Below are 20,648 nucleotides of genomic sequence, written 5' to 3' on the forward strand. Positions count from 1 at the left end.
GAGAGAGAGAGAGAGAGAGAGAGAGAGAGAGAGAGAGAGAGAGAGAGAGAGAGAGAGAGAGAGAGAGAGAGAGAGAGAGAGAGAGAGAGGGCGAGGTATTGAGTGACTGTGCCGAGCGGTACACAGTTCGGTGCTCGTTATTTCGCGGTCCGTAACTGCGGTCGACTGCGGCAGTCCGTGTGCTGGCCGCGAATTTTTTTCCTACACGTTATATCCATTGCAGAGTTTTGGGCTCCTCTGATTGGCAGCTTTGATTTGCTTTGACTCAACAAACCTTCAAAACAATGGAACAAACGCCATTTGTAAATATTGGTTTTGGTTTATGATCGGTTTTCTTCTGATGTATTTTTCATGAAAAACACACATTTTACTCATTAATATAAAATATAATATCACTATAATTGCAATTCTTTGTGTAAATGTGTTATTTTCATCTTAATCTTAAGTTATGAGAGGGTCTGGGCTTTCGTAACACTTACTGCATACGTAAGTATACGTACTCGTACTATAGTCAAAGAGATATTGATATATATTGATATATATTGATATATATTGATATATATATAGGCTCTTTGCTATAGTATAACCCTTCGCTCCGTCGCAGGAGGAAGGAGCGAAGGACTATAGTAGGGGCCTAGAGCTATACGTACTCGTACTCGTTGACGCTAGAATGAGAAAAAAGTTTTCTGATGTGTTTTCCATGAAAAACTTAAAACACACATTTTACTCATTAATATAAAATATAATATCACTATAATTGCAATTCTTTGTGTACCTGTTTTTTTTTCAAATGTGACAAGTACAAACACATAAGTGTCGTTTAATAATAAAGGTTTGTTTACTTTTTTCTCAGTCTAGCGTCAACGAGTTATAGCTCTAGTACTATATAGCCCTTCGCTCCTTACTCCTGCGACGGAGCGAAGGGCTACTATAGTACGTATGTAGTAAGTGTTACGAGAGCCCAGACCCTTTCATAACTTAAGATAAAGATAAAAATAACACATTTAGACAATGAATTGTAATTATAGTGATATTATATTTTATATTAATGAGTAAAATGTGTGTTTCTCATGGAAAATACATCAGAAAACTTACTTGTCTACCGATCATAAACCAAAACAAATATTTATAAATGGCGTTTGTTCTCTTGTTTTGAAGGTTTGCTGAGTCAAAGCAAATAAAAGAAGCCAATCAGACGAGCCCAAAACTCTGCAATGGATATACCGTGTAGGGGGAAAAATTCACGTGCGGGCCTGCTGTTCATGCGCACTTAAAGCAAATCTTTAAATATATATATGCACTCGATCTCCAGTCATTCTTCTCCACTGTAGCCTTGCCTATCGTTCTAAGTAGGTTTTAATGTCAACTTCACCGGGCCTACATAGCCGAAAAGCTGTTGCCTCGAGCGTGTATCTAAAATGAAGCAGGTCACTGACCACGGATGTCGTGACATAATGTATTCGTAAAGTTAAATTTGTAATGGCACGAGTAAGCGTCGCCGGATAGAGGCTCCGTACGTAGCTCCCAGAATTGCTCTGGTCGTTTGCATGTTTATTTTGCACCTTACGACAACAATTCGAAATTTATTGCTCCATGTTTCAAATTCTGTTTCTAATTCTCTCTCTCTCTTCTCTCTATTCTCTCTCTCTCTTATATAAATTATATATATATATATATATGCAGCTTATACAGACACTGCGCAAGTAACAATGCGATCGTGCCGAGCCATTTAGCGGTTTGATAAAAATGCGTGTCCTTTTCACAAGACAGTTACCACGGCAGCACCACAGTTACCACTTGCAACAAACAAGTTTTCAGATCTTAGCCTAAAAAAAGTGCGTCAGGGGAATTTGTCATGTTCTTGAGGGCACGTCACCACTCTCGGTGAATCTTCTCAGCATAATGTATGTGTGTTACTAACTTACTAGGCAAGTGGTAACGGGTGTGATCGCGATATCGGTTACACTCAGCCACAGATTTTGCAACGACCAAATTAAGGCAGCGCAGCCAGGCTTTATTGTAGATTTCATGCATGCTGTTTATCGCAGCTTGTACCTCATTACCTCATCTAAGGATCCCTTTTCCCAACGTATAATAGGCGAACATCTGAATCGCTTAATGAACTGAAATTGATGAGGTAATGTGCTTTACCTAGAGGACCTCCCGCGTCAAACGTGTTTTGCTCGAAACAGCAACAGATTCAAAGCAATATGTCATCTAAATCTAATAGGGGGACCTTACCTTGGGATACGCATCAAACACATTCATACGTCAGTTTAAAAGCTGCACCCCTTTCATCTTCAAATCAAGCTGCAGGCTAGATCAGGTAATGTCACCAAATTCGTTCACTTGCAACCAGCCGCCGGTACAGCGCAGCCGATCGCTGTCGTCCGCTCATATATTATACCTCGTTAGTCGTTTGAACGCATGCTATCGAGCGACTTTCGTCTCTTCTGCGTATAGTGTCTAGAGGAAATTGCATCTCCTTGACGAGGTCCTCGGCCGATCATCAAGAAGCCGGCTGCAATTTCTAGAGGAGTAATGGAGTTAGTTCCGGCCGTGCGCGTGCCGAATCTGCAGACGCAATGTCGCTAGATCAGTTAGCAATTTGCATGTGATCAGAAGTAGATAATATATATAGGGAATAAAAGAGCATTGGCAAATGGTTTACGATTCTCAGACACATTATTCGACAAATTATTAGGTTCATGAAGCGAGCGTTTAGGATTGTAGACGTGTGATATTTTCATCAATAGAAAATAGTCGTGAATGAGCACACGGCGATTTCATTTAATAAGCGCTGATAACTGCACGTTCACGAGTCTGAATATCCTATTTCTCGAATTCTTAACTTTCCCAAAACGTCATCATCTTTCAGTATGCGCACAGACATGCATACGCAAGCATCCCCCCACACACACAAACCCACGCACGCGCGCACACAGGCATACGTGCATGCACGTATTTCTCTACCTTAATTATTATTCATGGTTAAGTACATTCGGAAATGATGGCTTAATGGATTGAGTAGGTAAATTCTACGTACAACGGGTGTGTTTTCTGCAGTGTTTTTGCACAAATGAATGCAAATTCACTGGACTCGTTATACGGGCGCCTGCAGCTGTGGTGCACAATGTAGTAATGTTACAATAAATTAAATGAATGAATTTTTCACTGACGGTTTATAGGATGTTGCCAAACGATCTAAGGCATCGTAGCACCGCGGATTGACAAATTCGCCTTGTATTTTTTAATCGCTATGGGTCTTTTGAGCTTGTGTCATTGGTGGTCATAATTTCTCCAAGGGCGCAAAGAATTTTAAATTCCTCGTATCATCATCAGCTTCCTATCCTATCTTCCTAAGTTATTATGTTTACGTTATTGTTGCGGTGTGTATTACATATAGCGCGTATATCTATAGACCCGGATGACCTAAATAGTTGGGTTAAAACACTGCCGTGGCAAGGGACTATGGTTAATCTGTGAAATTGCCTCTGCCTCAAAGGGTCTTCATGTCTGTGCAAGTAAGTGACAACCTCTCGTTTGCAGTTGTTGCACCAAGCGATGTATAATTATCGGGGGGGGGGGAGGGCTAATAAAGTTAGTGATCACTCGGTATTAGCCAGAATGGGTAACTTTGAAGATGGCGCGCATGCTGGAACAGATTGCAACTGTTGCTGCCTTTGTTCCATTACTAACGAGCAGTACAAAGAACTAGCGCTGTGTCCTTTGCGTATTCAGTCAATTATTATCCTATAAACTAGGTTGAACAGTTTCAGTATGATAATATATATGTGTGTGTGTGTGTGCGCGTGCGTGCGTGCGTGCGTGCGTGCGTGCGTGCGTGCGTGCGTGTTTGCGTGCGTGCGTGCGTGTGTGCGTGTGCGTGTGCGTGTGCGTGTGCGTGTGCGTGTGCGTGTGCGTGTGCAGTTGCATGTGCGTGTGCAGGTGCGTGTGCGTGTGCGTGTGCGTGTGCGTGTGCGTGTGCGTGTCTGTGCGTGTGTGTGTGTGCGTGTGCAGTTGCGTGTGCGTGTGTGTGTGTAAATCCAGAGTGGGAACGGGGCAAAACACACCGACATATACGCTATTATCATATATTATTATTATTATATATCTATTCACAACGCTATTATTATATATTATTAATATCATTATATTTCTATTCACAACGCAACTAAAGTAGTGAAGCGTAACAAACTACATGAATTACGATAACCGCGGTGCAGGGATACTTCTACCGTGGAATCCCCGCCTGACAAATTACTAGAGGTTCTTTAGTGTTTCGGTGTTGTAACACTAACAGTCATGAATGCCGATAGCGGTATTCAGGCGGTGTCTGGAAAGAAATGCCAGGCGTTTCTGATTCCATGGATAATCCTATTATGGCAAAAAACACGCTGTTGTTCATGTAAATGAATCTCGTTCCCATGACGTCAGCGGGTCTTAAACCGGTGTCAGAGCGTGAGAGCAAAATGGGGATTATGCTATAGGCGGGTGAATCACCTTTACGCGAGAGACTAAGAAAGTGTTATGTTAGTCGCCATGAAAAGTGAAATGCTTCGATGATTCGTCAAGCATAGCTAGTGAGGAATCGCACGCCGCATCGTACGAGGTTTTCCCACCTCGGTGTAATATTGCCTAGTCCTTATGTGCTGCGCGCATAAACACGTACACTCCCTGCTGGGGAGATTTCCAACGTTTATCTAGCGGCATGGCTTGATTTCACACTCTGTGTCGGAACGTATAATTAGTATGCGCATGCATATTTACACATAGGCCAGACTACTCGTAAATTATATATATATATATATATATATATATACATATATATACACATATATATATAATATATATATATACATATATATATACATATTATATATCAGGGGGTTAATAACGACAAATTATCATTAATATTATTTATTTATTTATTATTTTTATTTATTATTTATTATTATTATTATAATCAACCCCTGATATATATATATATATACATATGTATACATATGTATATATGTATATATATATATATATATATATATCGTGTGAGAGAGCGTTTCCCAGATACATGCGTAATGCAGTGTTGGGTATAAGATTTCTGGTGAATCATAGTGAGATCATGCACCAGCAAGGATGCTTTTCCAGACACAAGTGGGGTTTGTTTACCCTGCGATTAGTCAGTGTAGTGGCAGTCAGCGTCAGCGCACACATAAAACGGTCTGGGAGAACTGGGTGGAGGAATAAAGAGCTAATGCGTTCATGGCTGAACCGAGGCTGTGCCCTAAGGTAGGCTTGTGCATGTGTCTTACACGTGAGCGTCAAAGATTGCGGACTGTCGTTGCAGTACCTTAAAACAGGACTTGGTTGTTACGTTAAACCTTTGTATGCGATAAGGTAGCCACCATGATTATAATTGTACGGTTATGATTTCTGTTTCTAACCCAGGTATTGTACCTGATTGTTTTAACACGATTAATTGCCTGTCAATATTATGATGCGTGCGCGCGTGCGTGTTCGCGTGCGTGTGTTTTTACTACGCCTCATGGCGTACTAGTATCACATCCCCTTCTCTGAATTCGTAGCGCATAGCCTAAGTGAACACTCACGCATTACATAGTGAACCACTCGTGAAACCAGCTCCGTTACACTCGCAATGAGAGGGACCCATTTTAAGTAGTTCCTGCCACTTGAGCAGCCATTCCTTTCCATCTACGCACGCTGTCAACTCCTGCCGACACCCCACCACACTATGTATAGATGAATGCAATGGATTCGGTTCTTGGCGTAATGTACCGCACCCACCGGAGTATAGTATTACTTTCTACGGATGCAAGTCTTTGCATTCCTCCCAGAACCAGAAGAAATCGAGTAGCTGCAGTCCCGGTTGTACTAGTAGCAGCAAATGAGCACTGTCACATTCACACAATGTGACACTTTTCAATTGTAGTTGCGCCAGTGCCGTGCTTTTAATGTGCACAAACATAACATAATAGACCCTCACTATCACTCGTTATAGGCTATTAAGAAATCATGCAGTTATTGTTTTGTCTGAAGTTGGTTTGGCAGTGTTTGCACTCGTGATAGTCGAACTGCTAGAGGTGATCAGGGAACCTGTTCTCATGGTAAAAATTTACGTAGCCAAGACGTTGTTTTTAACACAGTGCTGTCATTGTCATGCTAAATACGATCTGACCTAGCTTACGTCTTATAAATATAATGTTGGCGGAATTAATCCACTCATAGCACAGTGATTACGTGTAATATATTATGCATACAAGGTTTATGTAGATATTGTTGCCAAACAGATTTTTGGTTGCTCGTCGCTGCAACCTGCAACCGCAAGCGATCGGTCGATGTGTCGCCGCGTGTGCGCACGCATCCGATTTTGAAGCAATTCTATAACAATCTGGGAGCGACGAGTCGCTCAAAAACAAAACAGTTTGATTTTTGCAACTCGTCGCCAGCGACCAGAATGGCCACGGGTTGCAGTTGCACGTTCTCGCAGACGTAGCGATTTCACAGCAATTTTACAGCGATTCTAGAATCGCCGTCGAGTTGCATGAAAAAGTCGCAGGTCTGCGCTAGGCTTTAAACAGCATTGTTCTCGTTGGCGCGGGTGATATTGTCCGAAGTGATACATTTTTCTGCAGCAGTCTTGCGTGATTGGATGCCCTCCCTAGCAGCGACCAACGCGGTATATATTGGAAAGGGTTCAAGCGACCGATGCGGAGTGGCAGCGATCATTTATCACGGCGCCTATAGGCTACTGGGTCTACGCATCCACGCGCCATTATTCACACCTGTCCATATATACGTAATGATCGAGGTGTCAGCCGTGCGCGTGCTACTTGTGGTATTTAAACAGTTTTCGATGGGTGGTGCGTAGTGGCTTACGCAGTAGGCCATAATTAACGAGACAAACCCGAATTCACTTTTAAATACTTGTTAAATGGAAACGGTGACAGTTGTGCACACATGGCCGAGACACACAACAAATGCTAATAAACATTGTGTGCTGAAACTTCTGTGGTCTTTGTAATTGCTCAGTACGGGGACAATCTATCGATGCGTGCCAATGCTTTCTATTTTTGCTAGAAAACAGGGTAATGGTGTAGATGCGCTTGCAGTGATATATTTGTGCAGTCCAGCAAACAATACCACGTTATCCAGCTACAGTGTGTTATACTAATATATGTGAAATGGGTGTTAAATGTAACATCGGGTTGGGCCAAGCTGTTAACACCTTTTTTAAGACGCGTAACATCGCGTAATAATCTGTTGTTTAATCTTCTCTACTATAGGCACGTACACGGTTGCATATATAGTTTAATATGTAGTGAATTATTTTCAATTGCTATGCACGTGTTGCAAGGTAGCACGAGTAAATAATTGGCCGAGCTGTTCACCTCTATATAAACAATGTCAAAATGTTCACGTTACACATTTTCAGCCACGCAAGGCCATCTTACAAATTAGTTTACACATTTCATAACGGCGTGCAAGTGTGGCCGCTGTAATTATGATGTATCGTGAAAATTGTTTAAAAAGTTTTAGAGAGTAATTGTTTAAGAGTATAAAAGACATGGCATTTGGAATGTCTAGACTTCTCATGCAAAGGAATAAAATACATACTTGAGACTCAAACCTAACTCATTTAAAGTGTGCATCTCATTACTGTTCAAACGCCTAAATAGTCGAATGAGGGTAACCTTCAGAATATTTTATTAAAAAAAGACTCAACTTTCGTGTGACAACAACTCTGCGCAAATTACGTGCTCATATTTATTCATATCGTTGCTTGTTTTAGGCTGAAGACCTGTTTGACATTCTGGAGCGAATGCAGGGAAATCGGCTTGATGAACAGCGATGCAACCTTCCAGTCTCTTTCCTGCAGGTAGGCATGTTCATAGGCTTTGTGGAACAAACTACACTCTCCAACTTAGCCCTCCTATGATATCTATTTCTTTCTATCTGTATTTATTTATTTCCTCTCCCTTTCTCCCTTCTCCACTCACTCACTCACTCACTCACTCACTCACTCACTCACTCACTCACTCACTCACTCACTCACTCACTCACTCACTCACTCACTCACTCTTCTTCTCCTCTGCTCTCTCTCTCTCTCTCTCTCTCTCTCTCTCTCTCTCTCTCTCTCTCTCTTCTCTTCTCTCTCTCTCTCTCTATCTCTCTCTCTTTATTATATAATTTTTCTTTTCTTTTCTTTTTCATTTATTTATTTATTTATTATTATTCACTCTGTATCCCTTTCTGTGTTGAATATGACGTGATCATTTCTTCCTACTCTGTTCACTGACATTTAGACTGCACATATCCCTTTCGTCTGTACGTTGTCATGTTTATATACTAATTCTGCAACTTACCGAAAGCAAAAGATCTCATCTATACTAGGATATAACTGATTCATACTGGCTCATCTATAATAACTCATCTATAAGTTATAACAGCTCAGCTATGATAACTCATCTATACTAGGATATAAATATAAATGAGAAAATATATGCATGGGTATACAGCAGGAGATTAGATTACCACATACGTCTGTTCAATGATGCTATGGAAGACGATAATGTAAACATTGGCATTTTGCAAAGGGGTATGACTATTTCCACGCGATTCAAATGCCACTTCCCGGGACAAGCTTACACACATCAAAGCAAACACAAAATCAACAAAATCAAGAACATATTATTGACAGTTTGATATTTTTTTGCAGTTATAAACTAAGTTTACTTTTAGTTACATTTTGGGTAACCTCAGCCATATCCTTAGCTAAACAGGAGTGCTAGGAAAGCTTCACTGTCTGATGTGAATATTATATACGCGCCACGCACTGCGCATCAAGTCCCACCCAATAGAAGCTGCTGTCTTGGCTAAATTTGGATTGATGAGTTTGGCCAGTCGGTATCATCGGCAACAGCTGCGTGATCAGTTTGTTGTAATTAAGAGCAACATTACTCAGAAATCACGTGCTTTTTTAGCGGGGGCTGGCAAAGAAAGCTTGACACTCCGCACGGCTGACGCAACTGGCTGGTTTGCGGAGATGCCAAGAATTAGTGTTGCACCTATTAACAAAATTATGTGCGCATTACTATGGAAATTTTACAACCGAGGTTGCATTAGTATCATCCCTATAACAATACAGATGATAATGAACTATCTTTACGATGTATTGCGACTTAGTTGTGCCGCATTCTAAGTGGGCTGCAAATAACGTAGAAGAGGATATATACATCCTTGTGCTCCAATATGCTGTTTATTTCTGTATTACTGTGACACGCAACGTGCCCTGTTTCTCTCGTGGATGTTACAGGTCAGTTTATTCAGTCAGTGGCTGCGTAAACGTGCTCTCAACTTAAAAAACTATTTGTCATATGTGGGAAAATAATGATGACGTATTATATAATCAGTCACGTTGATGTTGTTAATTGCGCATCAGTTGTCCATTAATATGACATGCATGATAATGAGGAGAGTGAATGAAATATTGATCACTATAAAAGTGAGTCATTCATAGAAAGCTGCAGTGTTAAGACTATGTAGTCCCGGTTAATTATTTTTTTACGCTATACATTAATCAACAGCACGGCAGCTGTGGACTTCACAATAACGTAGATGACAGGGGAAATTGATGAGAGAGAATATTTTTACGAGCCCTTACTGTTCAAGGTATCTCCGTAGAATGAATCAGTGGAGCGTACATTGTACTTCGTCATCTTGTATTATGCTTGGTCTACCACCCCTAGCTGTACATGCAAATGTAGCAAGCTAGCGACCCGTAATTGCCCTTAGCCTATACGCCTACACTCGGCATCGCTAACATCTTGTTCGTTAACTTGCAGTTAATTTGGAGAATATTCTATCAAGTGTTCTATTCGGATTTCCACTGATGAGGCGAATTTGATTTAGCTAATTCTGAGTGGGCGAAACCAGCAGAATGTTGAGTAGCCGCATCTCTGCATTCCTACGTTTGTGTTCGCTCTCAGGCGCCAACCCACGCTCAACACCACGACATAAGCATGCTATAGCATTCACATCACTATGCGTTCCGGTTCCGCTAGAATAAACGCTTGCCCGATGTCGTACGGTATATGAGTGAAGAGCATAATGATATTCGCGGGTAGTTTCTGCGGTTTACTTACAACGTTTTTCTCAAATCTAACGCCGTCATTATAACGGGTAAACTATTAGTTACTCATGAATTACGGGTTGTTCTCCTGGATGTTTGATCGTGAGTAAATTGTTAACCGAATATTTGTTTAATGTATGGCCGCTGCTGTATATTGCTCATAATAAGAGATAATTATCCACGCCTAGACCCACGTACTGCTTGTAATTACTGCGTTCAACCGGCCTTGCTATTATTTCGAGCACATAGCAGTATAGCTAGAGTTCCAGTCAGTCACTGCATATATCAATGGGTCTAAATTGAATAATATAATCGTGTAATGATAATAATAATAATAATAATAATAATATGATAATAATAATAATAAGGAAAAACAAAAAGTATAAACACGTATTACCTTAAACTATAAAAACTTAGGAAGACTACGTAAGGAAGTCGTGACACGACCCTAAGTGGGAAGTCGTGTCTCTTCACCCCTAATTTGTAGATGTTTTTTGTGAGTAAAGGCATAAAACTTGATTATATATGTATATATATATCAGGGGTTAATAATGACAAAATTGTCATTATTAACCCCTGATATCATATATATATATCTGGTCTCTCACTCACAGACTCACGATATCGAATATTTCTCTTAATGCTGCAATAGTCGTCAGCATTTGTTGAGATGTTGGTTAGATTCCAACGTCATCGTCTGGACGACCAAAGATGTGATCTACCTCCTGGAATGCTGGTATTTTACTGTGTGTTTACACGTTTTCGCCATTCGCCGTGTCAGTGATTCTTCTTATATGCTTAAAGTAGCTTAGCACAAGAAATACAGGTTTATCGGAGTGTAACAGAGCATGAATTTCAATCTGGTGTCTAAAAGATAAGGTTTCACCAATACATGCGCCTGGCCGTGGAAGAAGCTTACATGCTAATTTAGGTGAGAGTGTACAGTGTAAATTATCTCACCTTAAAAATACTTTCGGTTGTGATGTGAAACAAACAGCATGTTACCGGTGAATGCCCTACGATACTTTTTATTGATTTCTGCTCTTTTATAATTACTTTTAATGTTGACAATTACTATCAGTTATGTAATGCCAGCTAATTACATCGTTGAACGCCAATTTTGCCATGTAATTAAGTGACTTCCACATACATTAATATACTAGAGCCATCTTGCAAAAATATACATTGCCCCAAAGAAAATATTTATATTCATCAGACCATTCCTTGCTTGTCTGTAAACCAAATGAAAAGATTTATCGTTTAGATCTAGGGGCACTGTCTGCCGAAATGCACGGCTTTGTATATATTTGTGGTTTTTCCTGTCATTACAGATATGTGTTCTTCCTTCATTTGCCTAATGCATGTATACAGCATTTCTTTTGATGTATAGATTTTAAACCTCGTGGTAATATAAGCATACATATTTATGAGATTGGCATCATGAGCTACCTTTTGAATTTTTATCTGATCAGGTAGGAGCATCTGCATTCAGCCACTGAAAACTTAACAATCTTATTGTCCAGCACGTTCAATGGACCATTATACCTGTTTCTATTCCTTGCAGATTTAAACATTGAGCGTAAATCTTTATTAAATCGCTTGCTTGTTCGTCAACTATGCATGGCATGCACCTATAGTTGCTATTATTACAGCATAATATATGTAGGCTTACTGCAGGTATTCACAGTTTGCTCTGTGTCTAGCATGCATGTTGTTGTGCATCCGTGTTTCTTCTTTGCGGCGATTATTTTCCACGATCACAGTTTTGTATATAGGCAAGCTGCAACTGTGACGTATGCTCGATATGTGTTGGAAACGCAGGCCAGACATCACGCGAGACTGTGTGTTTTACCTTCGTTTGTGTCTTGCAACAGAACGAAGGAAAAGCGACCCCCATGCGCAGGAGGAAGGAGAGTCCGACAGCAGCCGAGGTGCGGGAGATGCTGCTGCAGTCTGGCCCCTATCCGATGATTGTCCTGCCGCAAGCTGCCAGCATCTACTGGGCTGACGGTCTGGATTCAGACTCCACCACTGAGACCACCGAGTCCGTGGCATCGAGCAACGAGAAGTACAAGTTTGAGTTCAACGAGGTGGCGAAATGTTACAGGCGGCACTTCTTGGGGAAGGTTAGTTGAAGATTTGCAACAAGAGAGTCTGAGCTCAGCAAACGAGTTTAGTGAGGGAGAAAGCAATTTCGGTGGGTTGTATAGCTGTACAGAATTGTACGAAATGGCATTAACCGCAAATTTACGAATTTCGCAGAAACTGATATTTCATACATGCCAAAATATTTGTAGTATATAATTGGAGCATAAATGTGGCGTTACGTGGAGATTGGGTATAAAAGTGTTGACTAGTATTGAACTGAGCATTTGCTAGGATCTTAATTATTTGTTGCTGTTTCAGGAGCATTTCAACTTTTTTGCCCAAGATGAAGTAGTCGGTCCAATAGTATTATCTGTAAAGACCGAGACCATCTCCTCACAAGAACACACTCGGCTTATACTGAGGTAAGGAATTTCCCTATATCTGTATGCAAAGTGATTTCATTGAATTTACAGACTGCTGAATTATGATATGATTAGTTACGTACACGTGCCACACATTAGTGTTCATCGTGCAGGACAGCTATATAACTGAACGTCCCATATGTATAAAGGCACTTTCATGCTGTGCCCCTTTGTCTTTGATACCAATTGACATGTATAGTGCCATCTTGTGCTGTAATGTTTCACAATGGATTAAAATTATAAATTCAATATAGTTAAAAGTTTATGATTGTGTCTGTTTCTCTGGAACAATAGTTTTACAAGATGAAAACCTGCTGTGTATAGAATGAAATCAAATTGAAACTGCTTGGTTATATGCAGCGATGTGAGTTTCTGAGGTTGAGTAAAAATTGTATTTCGTTTTTTCCAAATCTACTTCTTTATCTGTCATCAAGAACATGATTAGGCACACAGAATGTTTTGTTTTCTTAAGGACAAAGATGAGCACAGTACATGAGTTGGTACCAGCAACCTGTCTGCAGGACTGCCCAACGCCAGCACGTACTGCTAAGCTTCTCTGTGAGCAGATAACTACGGACAAGTTTCATCCTGTCCTCTTCACAAAGGCAAGCTTTATTCTCCTAATTTAAACGTGCATGTGCAGTGATATTATTAGCCTAGGTTTCTGCTAGTCTCCTGAAGTAAGGCAATTATCACTGGTGTGTCCCCTGAGAAATTCTGTTTGCTGTGATAGCATCGCTGAAGGTGATCAAGGATGTAGTGAGTTATTTAGACTCTGAGAAATTTGTTGTGAGCGTGGTAAGCTGGCCCACTGGGAATAGACTTATAGGGTAAGTAACTGTCGATTTTCCTGGCATTTACAGGGTTCGGAGATTATCTGCGCCTACGATGAGCATGTCCTAGTCAACACGTTCAAGTTTGGCATCTGCTACCAGCGACGTGGCCAGGTGACCGAAGAAGAACTTTTCGGCAACATCAACCACAGTGCGGCCATGGAAGAGTTCCTACAGATGATTGGACAGCGAGTCACCCTCAAAGACTTCAAAGGGTACTCACAAATTTTTGTCTCAGAAAAGTTTCAAATTAGTGCAATACTAATGACTCTTCTCGTAGTACAATTACCATTAATTGTGTGCTCCAATATCATTTCTACAAATCAAAGACGACTATAACTTAAGTTCTGCATGAGTTTTGCATGTATTCGTAAGCTAATATAGTTAACTTGCTCAGAAATTAACGTAAGTTGCTGGTTTACCTAATAGATATCGAGGAGGACTGGACACGGTGCATGGCCAGACAGGGCTAGAGTCTATATACCAGACATACAAGGACCGAGAAATTATGTTTCACGTCTCGACTTTGCTACCGTATGGAGAGGGAGACCCTCAACAGGTAACTACTGATTATACGATAAATTTATAATTGTTTTCCTTCTATGCAATGGTTTGTGTAGGGACTTACCATTTATTTTAGCTGTTCTTTAAAAAAAATTCATACAGTTGCATGCCATACAGGGCCATCGACTAATAGGTGGCGGGAGGTGGGCATTTGTCCCCACTCTCAGAGAAATGTAGATCCTGTTACATGGTCAATGTTGAATAGGCCAGTTAGGTAGTTACAGTCTGCGCATGCGCAAACTTTGCCGCGATCTCTTCTGGGTCAGGTCATTTGTGACAAAATAGTTCGTATTTCGACCGCACAGTACACATACGCATGCATCTGTGTCGTTGTAATGCTACAGTCTTCGCGTGTGCATGTACACGTGCGTGTGTGCGTGTGCACGTACACGTTCGTTCGTGCGTGCGTGTACACGTACACGTGCGTGCGCACGTGCGTGCGTGTGCACATACACGTACGTGAGTGCGTGCGTGCATGTGCACGTACACGTGCGTGCGTGCGTGCATGTGCACGTACACGTGCGTGCGTGCGTGCATGTGCACGTACACGTGCGTGCGTGCGTGCGTGCGTGCGTGCGTGCGTGCGTGCGTGCGTGTGCACGTACACGTACACGTGCGTGCGTACGCGCGTGCGTGTGCACGTACACGTGCGTGCGTGCATGCATGCGTGTGTGTGCACGTGCACAGAATACATGTACATATAACCGACAGCGCACGCCGCACTCGAGATTTCATCGATTTTTGTCACAAATACCCCGGTGACCTGTGACGTCACACAACCCCTTGGCTAACTATGAACTGGCTTATGGCAACGGTCCCCTGCCCAGAAAACAACTAGCATTTGGTTTTGCCCCCCCCCTTCAGGCAAAATGGATTAGTTATGCCCCTACCATAGAAGTAGACACCCCTGCAGCTTTGGCTATGATCTTCCACACAGAATAAATAAAGTCCAAACCCTGCACCGAAAGTCTTGCATTTATGTTTTACGTGAAGGCACGATGAAGTTGAGTAATGCCATTAGAAGGCTGTTTACTGAAGTAACTGTTGTTTTTCTCATGCAGCTGCAGCGGAAGCGACACATCGGGAACGACATTGTCTCCATCATCTTCCAGGAGACAAACACACCGTTTATTCCTGACATGATCGCATCCAACTTCCTGCACGCGTATATCGTTGTTCAGCCGATTAACCCCAACACAGAAAATACCAAATACAGGGTAAGGTTATCAAGCCAGTTCATCACCACATTAAGCAGCCTTCAACAGCCATATCTTCACTTTGTGGTATTGATTTTTATTCTGTTATGGTTTCTTAAACATTCAGGGGTTCTAATAGTACAAATATAATTATCAAAATGCATAGGTAGACTGTTTGGTGAATTAATGCTGTCTTAATGAGGGTTGGTAGCCATTATTTTACTTTCAGATGTGTACATATCGTAAAGTAAATACCTGAAATATATATAATGCATTTGCTGTGCAGTAAATATAAACATCAAGTTTTTGATAATGGATTTATTATTTTTAATGTTTTTGATTTAGGTGGCAGTAACAGCAAGAGAAGATGTGCCATTCTTTGGCCCTACTCTGCCATCGCCACCTGTTTTTGAGAAGGGACCAGAATTTAAGGATTGGCTTATAACAAAGTTGATCAATGCTGAGAATGCCTGCTACAAGGCAGAGAGATTTGCAAAGTTAGAGGTAGGATGTAAACCCTGCTGGTGTTACCTTTATGTCTCCAGTTGCTAGCATGCATATATTTGAAATGCAGCTTTAACAGCAAATGAAATGTCAATGGATTATCCCATCTAAGTATTGTGCTCAAACCCACAAGATAGACAGATTAAATGAGAAATCATCTCCTTAAACTCGTGTTTTCAAAATTCAAATGTAAACACAACACAGAATGTCAGTTGGAAGATCCAATATTTACTTGTGATTTCTGTACAACTTTGCAGGAGAGGACGAGGTCTTCATTGCTAGACTCCCTCTACAATGAGCTGCAGAGCAAGACAGAGGAGATCTTTGCCCAGCAGACAAATGCAAACTCCTTACCGAAGTCGGAGAGCAGCTCCTTCTTTGATTCACTGAAGAAAGTGTGGGGTACCAGGGCACAGACAATGCGCAGCCAATCAGTGGACATCAATCTCTCATCAGGCACGAATAGGAAGTCTGCAATTATTGACACGAATTCAAACGTGACTTTATTGGACCAAAGTTCTACAGCAACGGTAAGCAGTGAACAGTGGAAGATCACATTATCATTTTAGACATGTCTAAGGGTAATACTAAACATGTGTGTGTGTGTGTGCGTGCGTGCGTGTGTGTGTATATATATATATGTGCATGTGTGTGTGTGTGTGTGTGTATATATATATACTATTACTATATATATACTATATAATATACTATATATATATATACCAGGGCCGGTTCCAGGGCTGAGGCTAGACAGTATTTTTCCAGATTTAAAAGCCAATCGCCCAAAAAGGCACACAACCCCACAGTGAGCGCAAAATTTCGAAGGGCGCTTTGAAATCGAGACCCGTATTTCCCAATATCGGCAAATACGGTCTGAATCTGCCCCTGATATATATATATATATATATATATATATATATTATATATGTGTGTGTGTGTATATATATATATATATATATATATATATTTATAATTTATTTATTCGTTTATTCATTTATTTGTTACAGTTGCATGCTCAATAATCCTAGTTTTCATATACTCAGTCTCTGAACTTTACAAAGTATGCAATGTGCTTTACAGACTCTGTTGACCAAAAAGGGGTCAGCGTCTAAGAACCTGAACAGCAGCCTGAAGCGACGAGAGAAGAATCTGGAAGGCTCAGCTTCAGCTCCATCATCCATAAAGTAAGATTATCTTTAAATGTTTTATATCTGATATAATTGCCAATTAAATGTTAAGAGACTTCTCAATGTTAATTGATTCCAATGTACAGAATAGATTTTTCTACTTTGTAACAAGTGGCATAATATCTGCAAAAATGCATTTTCTACTGTGTATCTTATTATATGAAGAAAACGTTTATAATATTGATAATGAGTAATTGTTTAGATGTAAAATTGTAAAATTATTAATATCACACGTATATAATTTAACATATATGTCAGTATTGATGAATTCAATCTTCTACTTGTCTACAGGCCAGTGCAGAGGAACTCCACTGAAAGCTGCAGTAGTGGTATGACGCAGTGTTCATACAAAACATGTGGCATGCCCGATACTCCAGTCTCCAGTCCCGAGAGTGGCCACATACTGACTATCAAATCAAGGTATTGACTATAATTGTATAAATTTTATAGATGTCTTTGTGGTAATATCAGCTGGTACTATAATGTAGACGGTCAGAAAGATTTGCTAATTTGTAGTTTATACTCACGAGGTTTCATCGATCTGTCTACTCTTGTAGAAGTTGCCACAATCTGAAAGGACTGTCACCATCTAATTCCACTAGCAGCATTAATTCGGTTGATGAGTGCAACAGAAACCACTGTAACAATCACCACAATGAGGACTCAGACACAGGAATGGTACGTCACGTTGCTTGCTTAGCTACCACTGCATAACAAAATTGCACCGTTGTTCTTAAGCATTCTCGACTTTAGCATTATCTCGCATCATAAATGTACTCATTTGAAGCAGGAATCATGTCATTCTGATTTACAGGAAAGCATGTCGTCCGCAGAGACGCCAAACAAGCGCATGTCAATGTCTTGCAGCTTTTGCTTAGAAGAGACGGGCTACTCGGTTAACTATGATAATGATGGTATGTTATAAATTCCTGCTTTTATTTGCACTTGTAAAATTATGTACCAATTCTCCTGCATCGCTTACAGTTGCTTTTACTTTAGCAGTTATCTTGAAGCTAATGGAAAAGGTGGATGATGAACGAATATATGTTATTCAGTGTCATTGGTTGTATGCATTGTTGCACTGTGGAGCATTGGTTATAAAGACTGCATAAATCTCTGAAACTTGCAGGTGGTATGCAGTTTATGGCATTGACAGTTTATAATCCATGACAATTTAATTGCAGCCCTGCTTAAGCAGCTGGAGAACAACAAACAGGAGGTAAACAAGCTCAAGTGTGACAAATTAGACCTCATACGACAGAACGTTGTAAGTTACTTCTGCTGTACAATCTTCTCTATGATGATATGATAGCCTTAAATATCGTTAAACGGAAAACGGGACCCTCGCCATCTGAGGCGAATCATTAAGCAATGCTAATGTTAACCGGTGGTCCAATGTACCTAAAAATCAAGTAATGTCAAGCATTCAGTCAGCTTTATCATGTTTTAATTTTTACAGGCATGCCAGCGAGATATCAAGAAGCTAAAGGAACGGGAGGGCAAACTGACGTCTGATATTTCAGCACTAAACAAAGAAATATCACGGTTACGAATAGTTCTACAGCAACGGGACCCACAGGTTATTGCCATAGTGTGACAGCAGAGCTATCACTCTGTCACCTGAGTAACACCGCCGTTGCTCACTGTTCCATATGATTGTTGCTACTTATCATGCTTATATCACAGCGCATAAAATTCTCCTTTATATTCCGCATATAAAGACACACATTTGTACGTTCTTCATCAGTATTAGCAGATGACAGTAAGCAACTAGCAGGAGGCAACATTTCTCCTGAACAAGTGACGCTGCTTTCACCTAACGCAGTCTAATGAAGACTGCTGTTGTGCTCCTCCAAGAGTGCAATTTCCTCACATTCATAGAGCCCACACTGTACGGCCCCCCCCCCCGTATCAATAGCCCGACAATAAATGAGCTCCTAATTCTGCAACATGCTTGATGAGGTGTTGTGAGAAAATGTCCGCTCACCTGCTAAATGTCGCAGGCGATGTTGCACGTCTACACCATGCAGCCTTTAAGTTTAATGCCAGTTGTCGCTCAACTAGTGTTGATCGTTTAAAAGCAGGCCGCAATACGTATGTGTGCATGTAAATTTTTGTCTTCCTGGTGGAAAGGGCAAACGAGCCCAGACTGATGGTCATAATCCCGAGTATTTCTTAGGTGTAATAGAGGAAACTCGTATATATTTTGCTAAACTTGTAAACTATTAGCATTATTACTTGTGCGCTTTGTAAATTATGTTGACAATCACAGTAACTATAAGCTGCTGTAAGCGTCTTGCCATTACTAGGGTCATCTTCTCTGATGCTTGAGACCTTGGATATGTAGTTGCCATATAGCCGGTACGATTTGATGTATGTGTGTATATATATATATATATGTGTGTGTGTGTGTGTGTGTGTGTGTGTGTGTGTGTGTGTGTGTGTGTGTGTGTGTGTGTGTGTGTGTGTGTGTGTGTGTGTGTGTGTGTGTGTGTGTATATCTCTGTTTTCCGTGAAAATGGGAAAAGTAATATTTAAATTTTAACCAGAAATTGTATTTATTGTGTGAATAATAATAATAATAATTTGGCACTGAGATCGTTGATTATCATATATCACAGTTTTTGGCTTTTATATCAACAAGTCAATAATTGTTCATCCTAGTTGTATGTATCGTGTATGCATCCAGGACAAGATTACATTTCCGTGTGAGCCGCTGCGATGTAGGTTAGATTGCACGTTATGCTATGTATGATAAATGTGTACGTTATGGCAGCTTTATAATTAGCATTTTGACAATTATACAGCTGATTGTCAGCCAGCAATTGGAATGGGTGTGGAGTACCGGGTTTTTTAGAGAAGCGTAATTGTTCTATTGGATATGGATTACCGAATGCGCAAGCCTGAAATTATATGTATTAGTAATATATATATTATCAGGAGTCTATCAATAGTTGTCACTATTTATAGTTGTCACTATTTAGCCAAGTACTGTCGTGGCCATTGACTAGTCTTGGCTTAATTGACCGAAATCTGCTTAAACCGGCTTCAGTGGTACGTCCTCTATCAACCGCACTTCACCTTTTCATGACTTTGCTCAGTCAGTCTTGAAGTAAATTTCCATAAGGCAGATGTTCTGTTTAAAAGGTGTTTCCTAGTTCTTGTAATTGTGGGTTCTGTTCATGGCGGTCTCGTTACTTATGCCGTGTAAGTTTGCCATGCTCTTTCTGTATGCAACTGCTTTGTGCAACCAGTTTCATTTTACATCATTCCAAATTATGGTAATGGGAAGTCATAACCAAGGTTGTATAACAGGGAAACTGTTTTTCCAGACACCATAATTCTATCACCAGTATCACAATAATAGAATAGATAGCGAGTGCTGCAAAAAGATGTTATGTGTACAAAGATGTTATTTAAGGTTGGTACCAAAATAAATAAGCGATGTTCTTTTAAGCTATTATTCTAAATGTATTGTTTTATTCTCTACACGTACTATCCATCAATCAGCAATAATATGTTTTGGTGGACCGTGGGCCGTCACGATATGAGTGGGAGAGGTAGATATACTGCAACTTCAGCTGGGAGATTCTCGTTTAGTCAAGGTTAATTGTGCATAAAACATATTTGTCCCTATTTGTTTAGATCTCTTAATTCGGCCTGCGATATGTACAACAAACGCAGTCTGTATGCATATTTCAATTCAC

At 40.5% G+C, this 20,648-nt stretch overlaps 1 protein-coding gene across 10 annotated transcripts in view; it reads left to right on the plus strand.

The window, feature by feature from the left end:
* Positions 1–20,404, plus strand: part of LOC106807032 (rap1 GTPase-activating protein 1-like) — a 115,598-nt gene extending 95,194 nt beyond the window's left edge. For 9 of the 10 annotated variants that reach the window (XM_014809244.1, XM_014809245.1, XM_014809235.1 and 6 more), the window contains 15 exons: positions 7,808–7,894; positions 12,022–12,273; positions 12,554–12,657; positions 13,130–13,262; positions 13,521–13,705; positions 13,920–14,049; positions 15,116–15,271; positions 15,596–15,754; positions 16,012–16,284; positions 16,835–16,938; positions 17,233–17,361; positions 17,499–17,619; positions 17,756–17,855; positions 18,126–18,208; positions 18,401–20,404. In XM_014809244.1, the coding sequence (XP_014664730.1) occupies positions 7,808–7,894; positions 12,022–12,273; positions 12,554–12,657; positions 13,130–13,262; positions 13,521–13,705; positions 13,920–14,049; positions 15,116–15,271; positions 15,596–15,754; positions 16,012–16,284; positions 16,835–16,938; positions 17,233–17,361; positions 17,499–17,619; positions 17,756–17,855; positions 18,126–18,208; positions 18,401–18,538 (2,154 nt within the window). In that variant the 3' untranslated portion in view covers positions 18,539–20,404. Of the gene's footprint in view, positions 1–7,807; positions 7,895–12,021; positions 12,274–12,553; positions 12,658–13,129; positions 13,263–13,520; positions 13,706–13,919; positions 14,050–15,115; positions 15,272–15,595; positions 15,755–16,011; positions 16,285–16,834; positions 16,939–17,232; positions 17,362–17,498; positions 17,620–17,755; positions 17,856–18,125; positions 18,209–18,400 lie in introns of those variants that run through there. The other variant, XM_014809238.1, reaches the window with a different exon arrangement.
* The last annotated feature ends 244 nt before the right edge of the window (positions 20,405–20,648 follow it).

The sequence above is a fragment of the Priapulus caudatus genome, unplaced genomic scaffold, assembly GCF_000485595.1.
Source record: "Priapulus caudatus unplaced genomic scaffold, Priapulus_caudatus-5.0.1 Scaffold191, whole genome shotgun sequence".
NCBI lineage: Eukaryota > Metazoa > Priapulida > Priapulimorpha > Priapulimorphida > Priapulidae > Priapulus > Priapulus caudatus.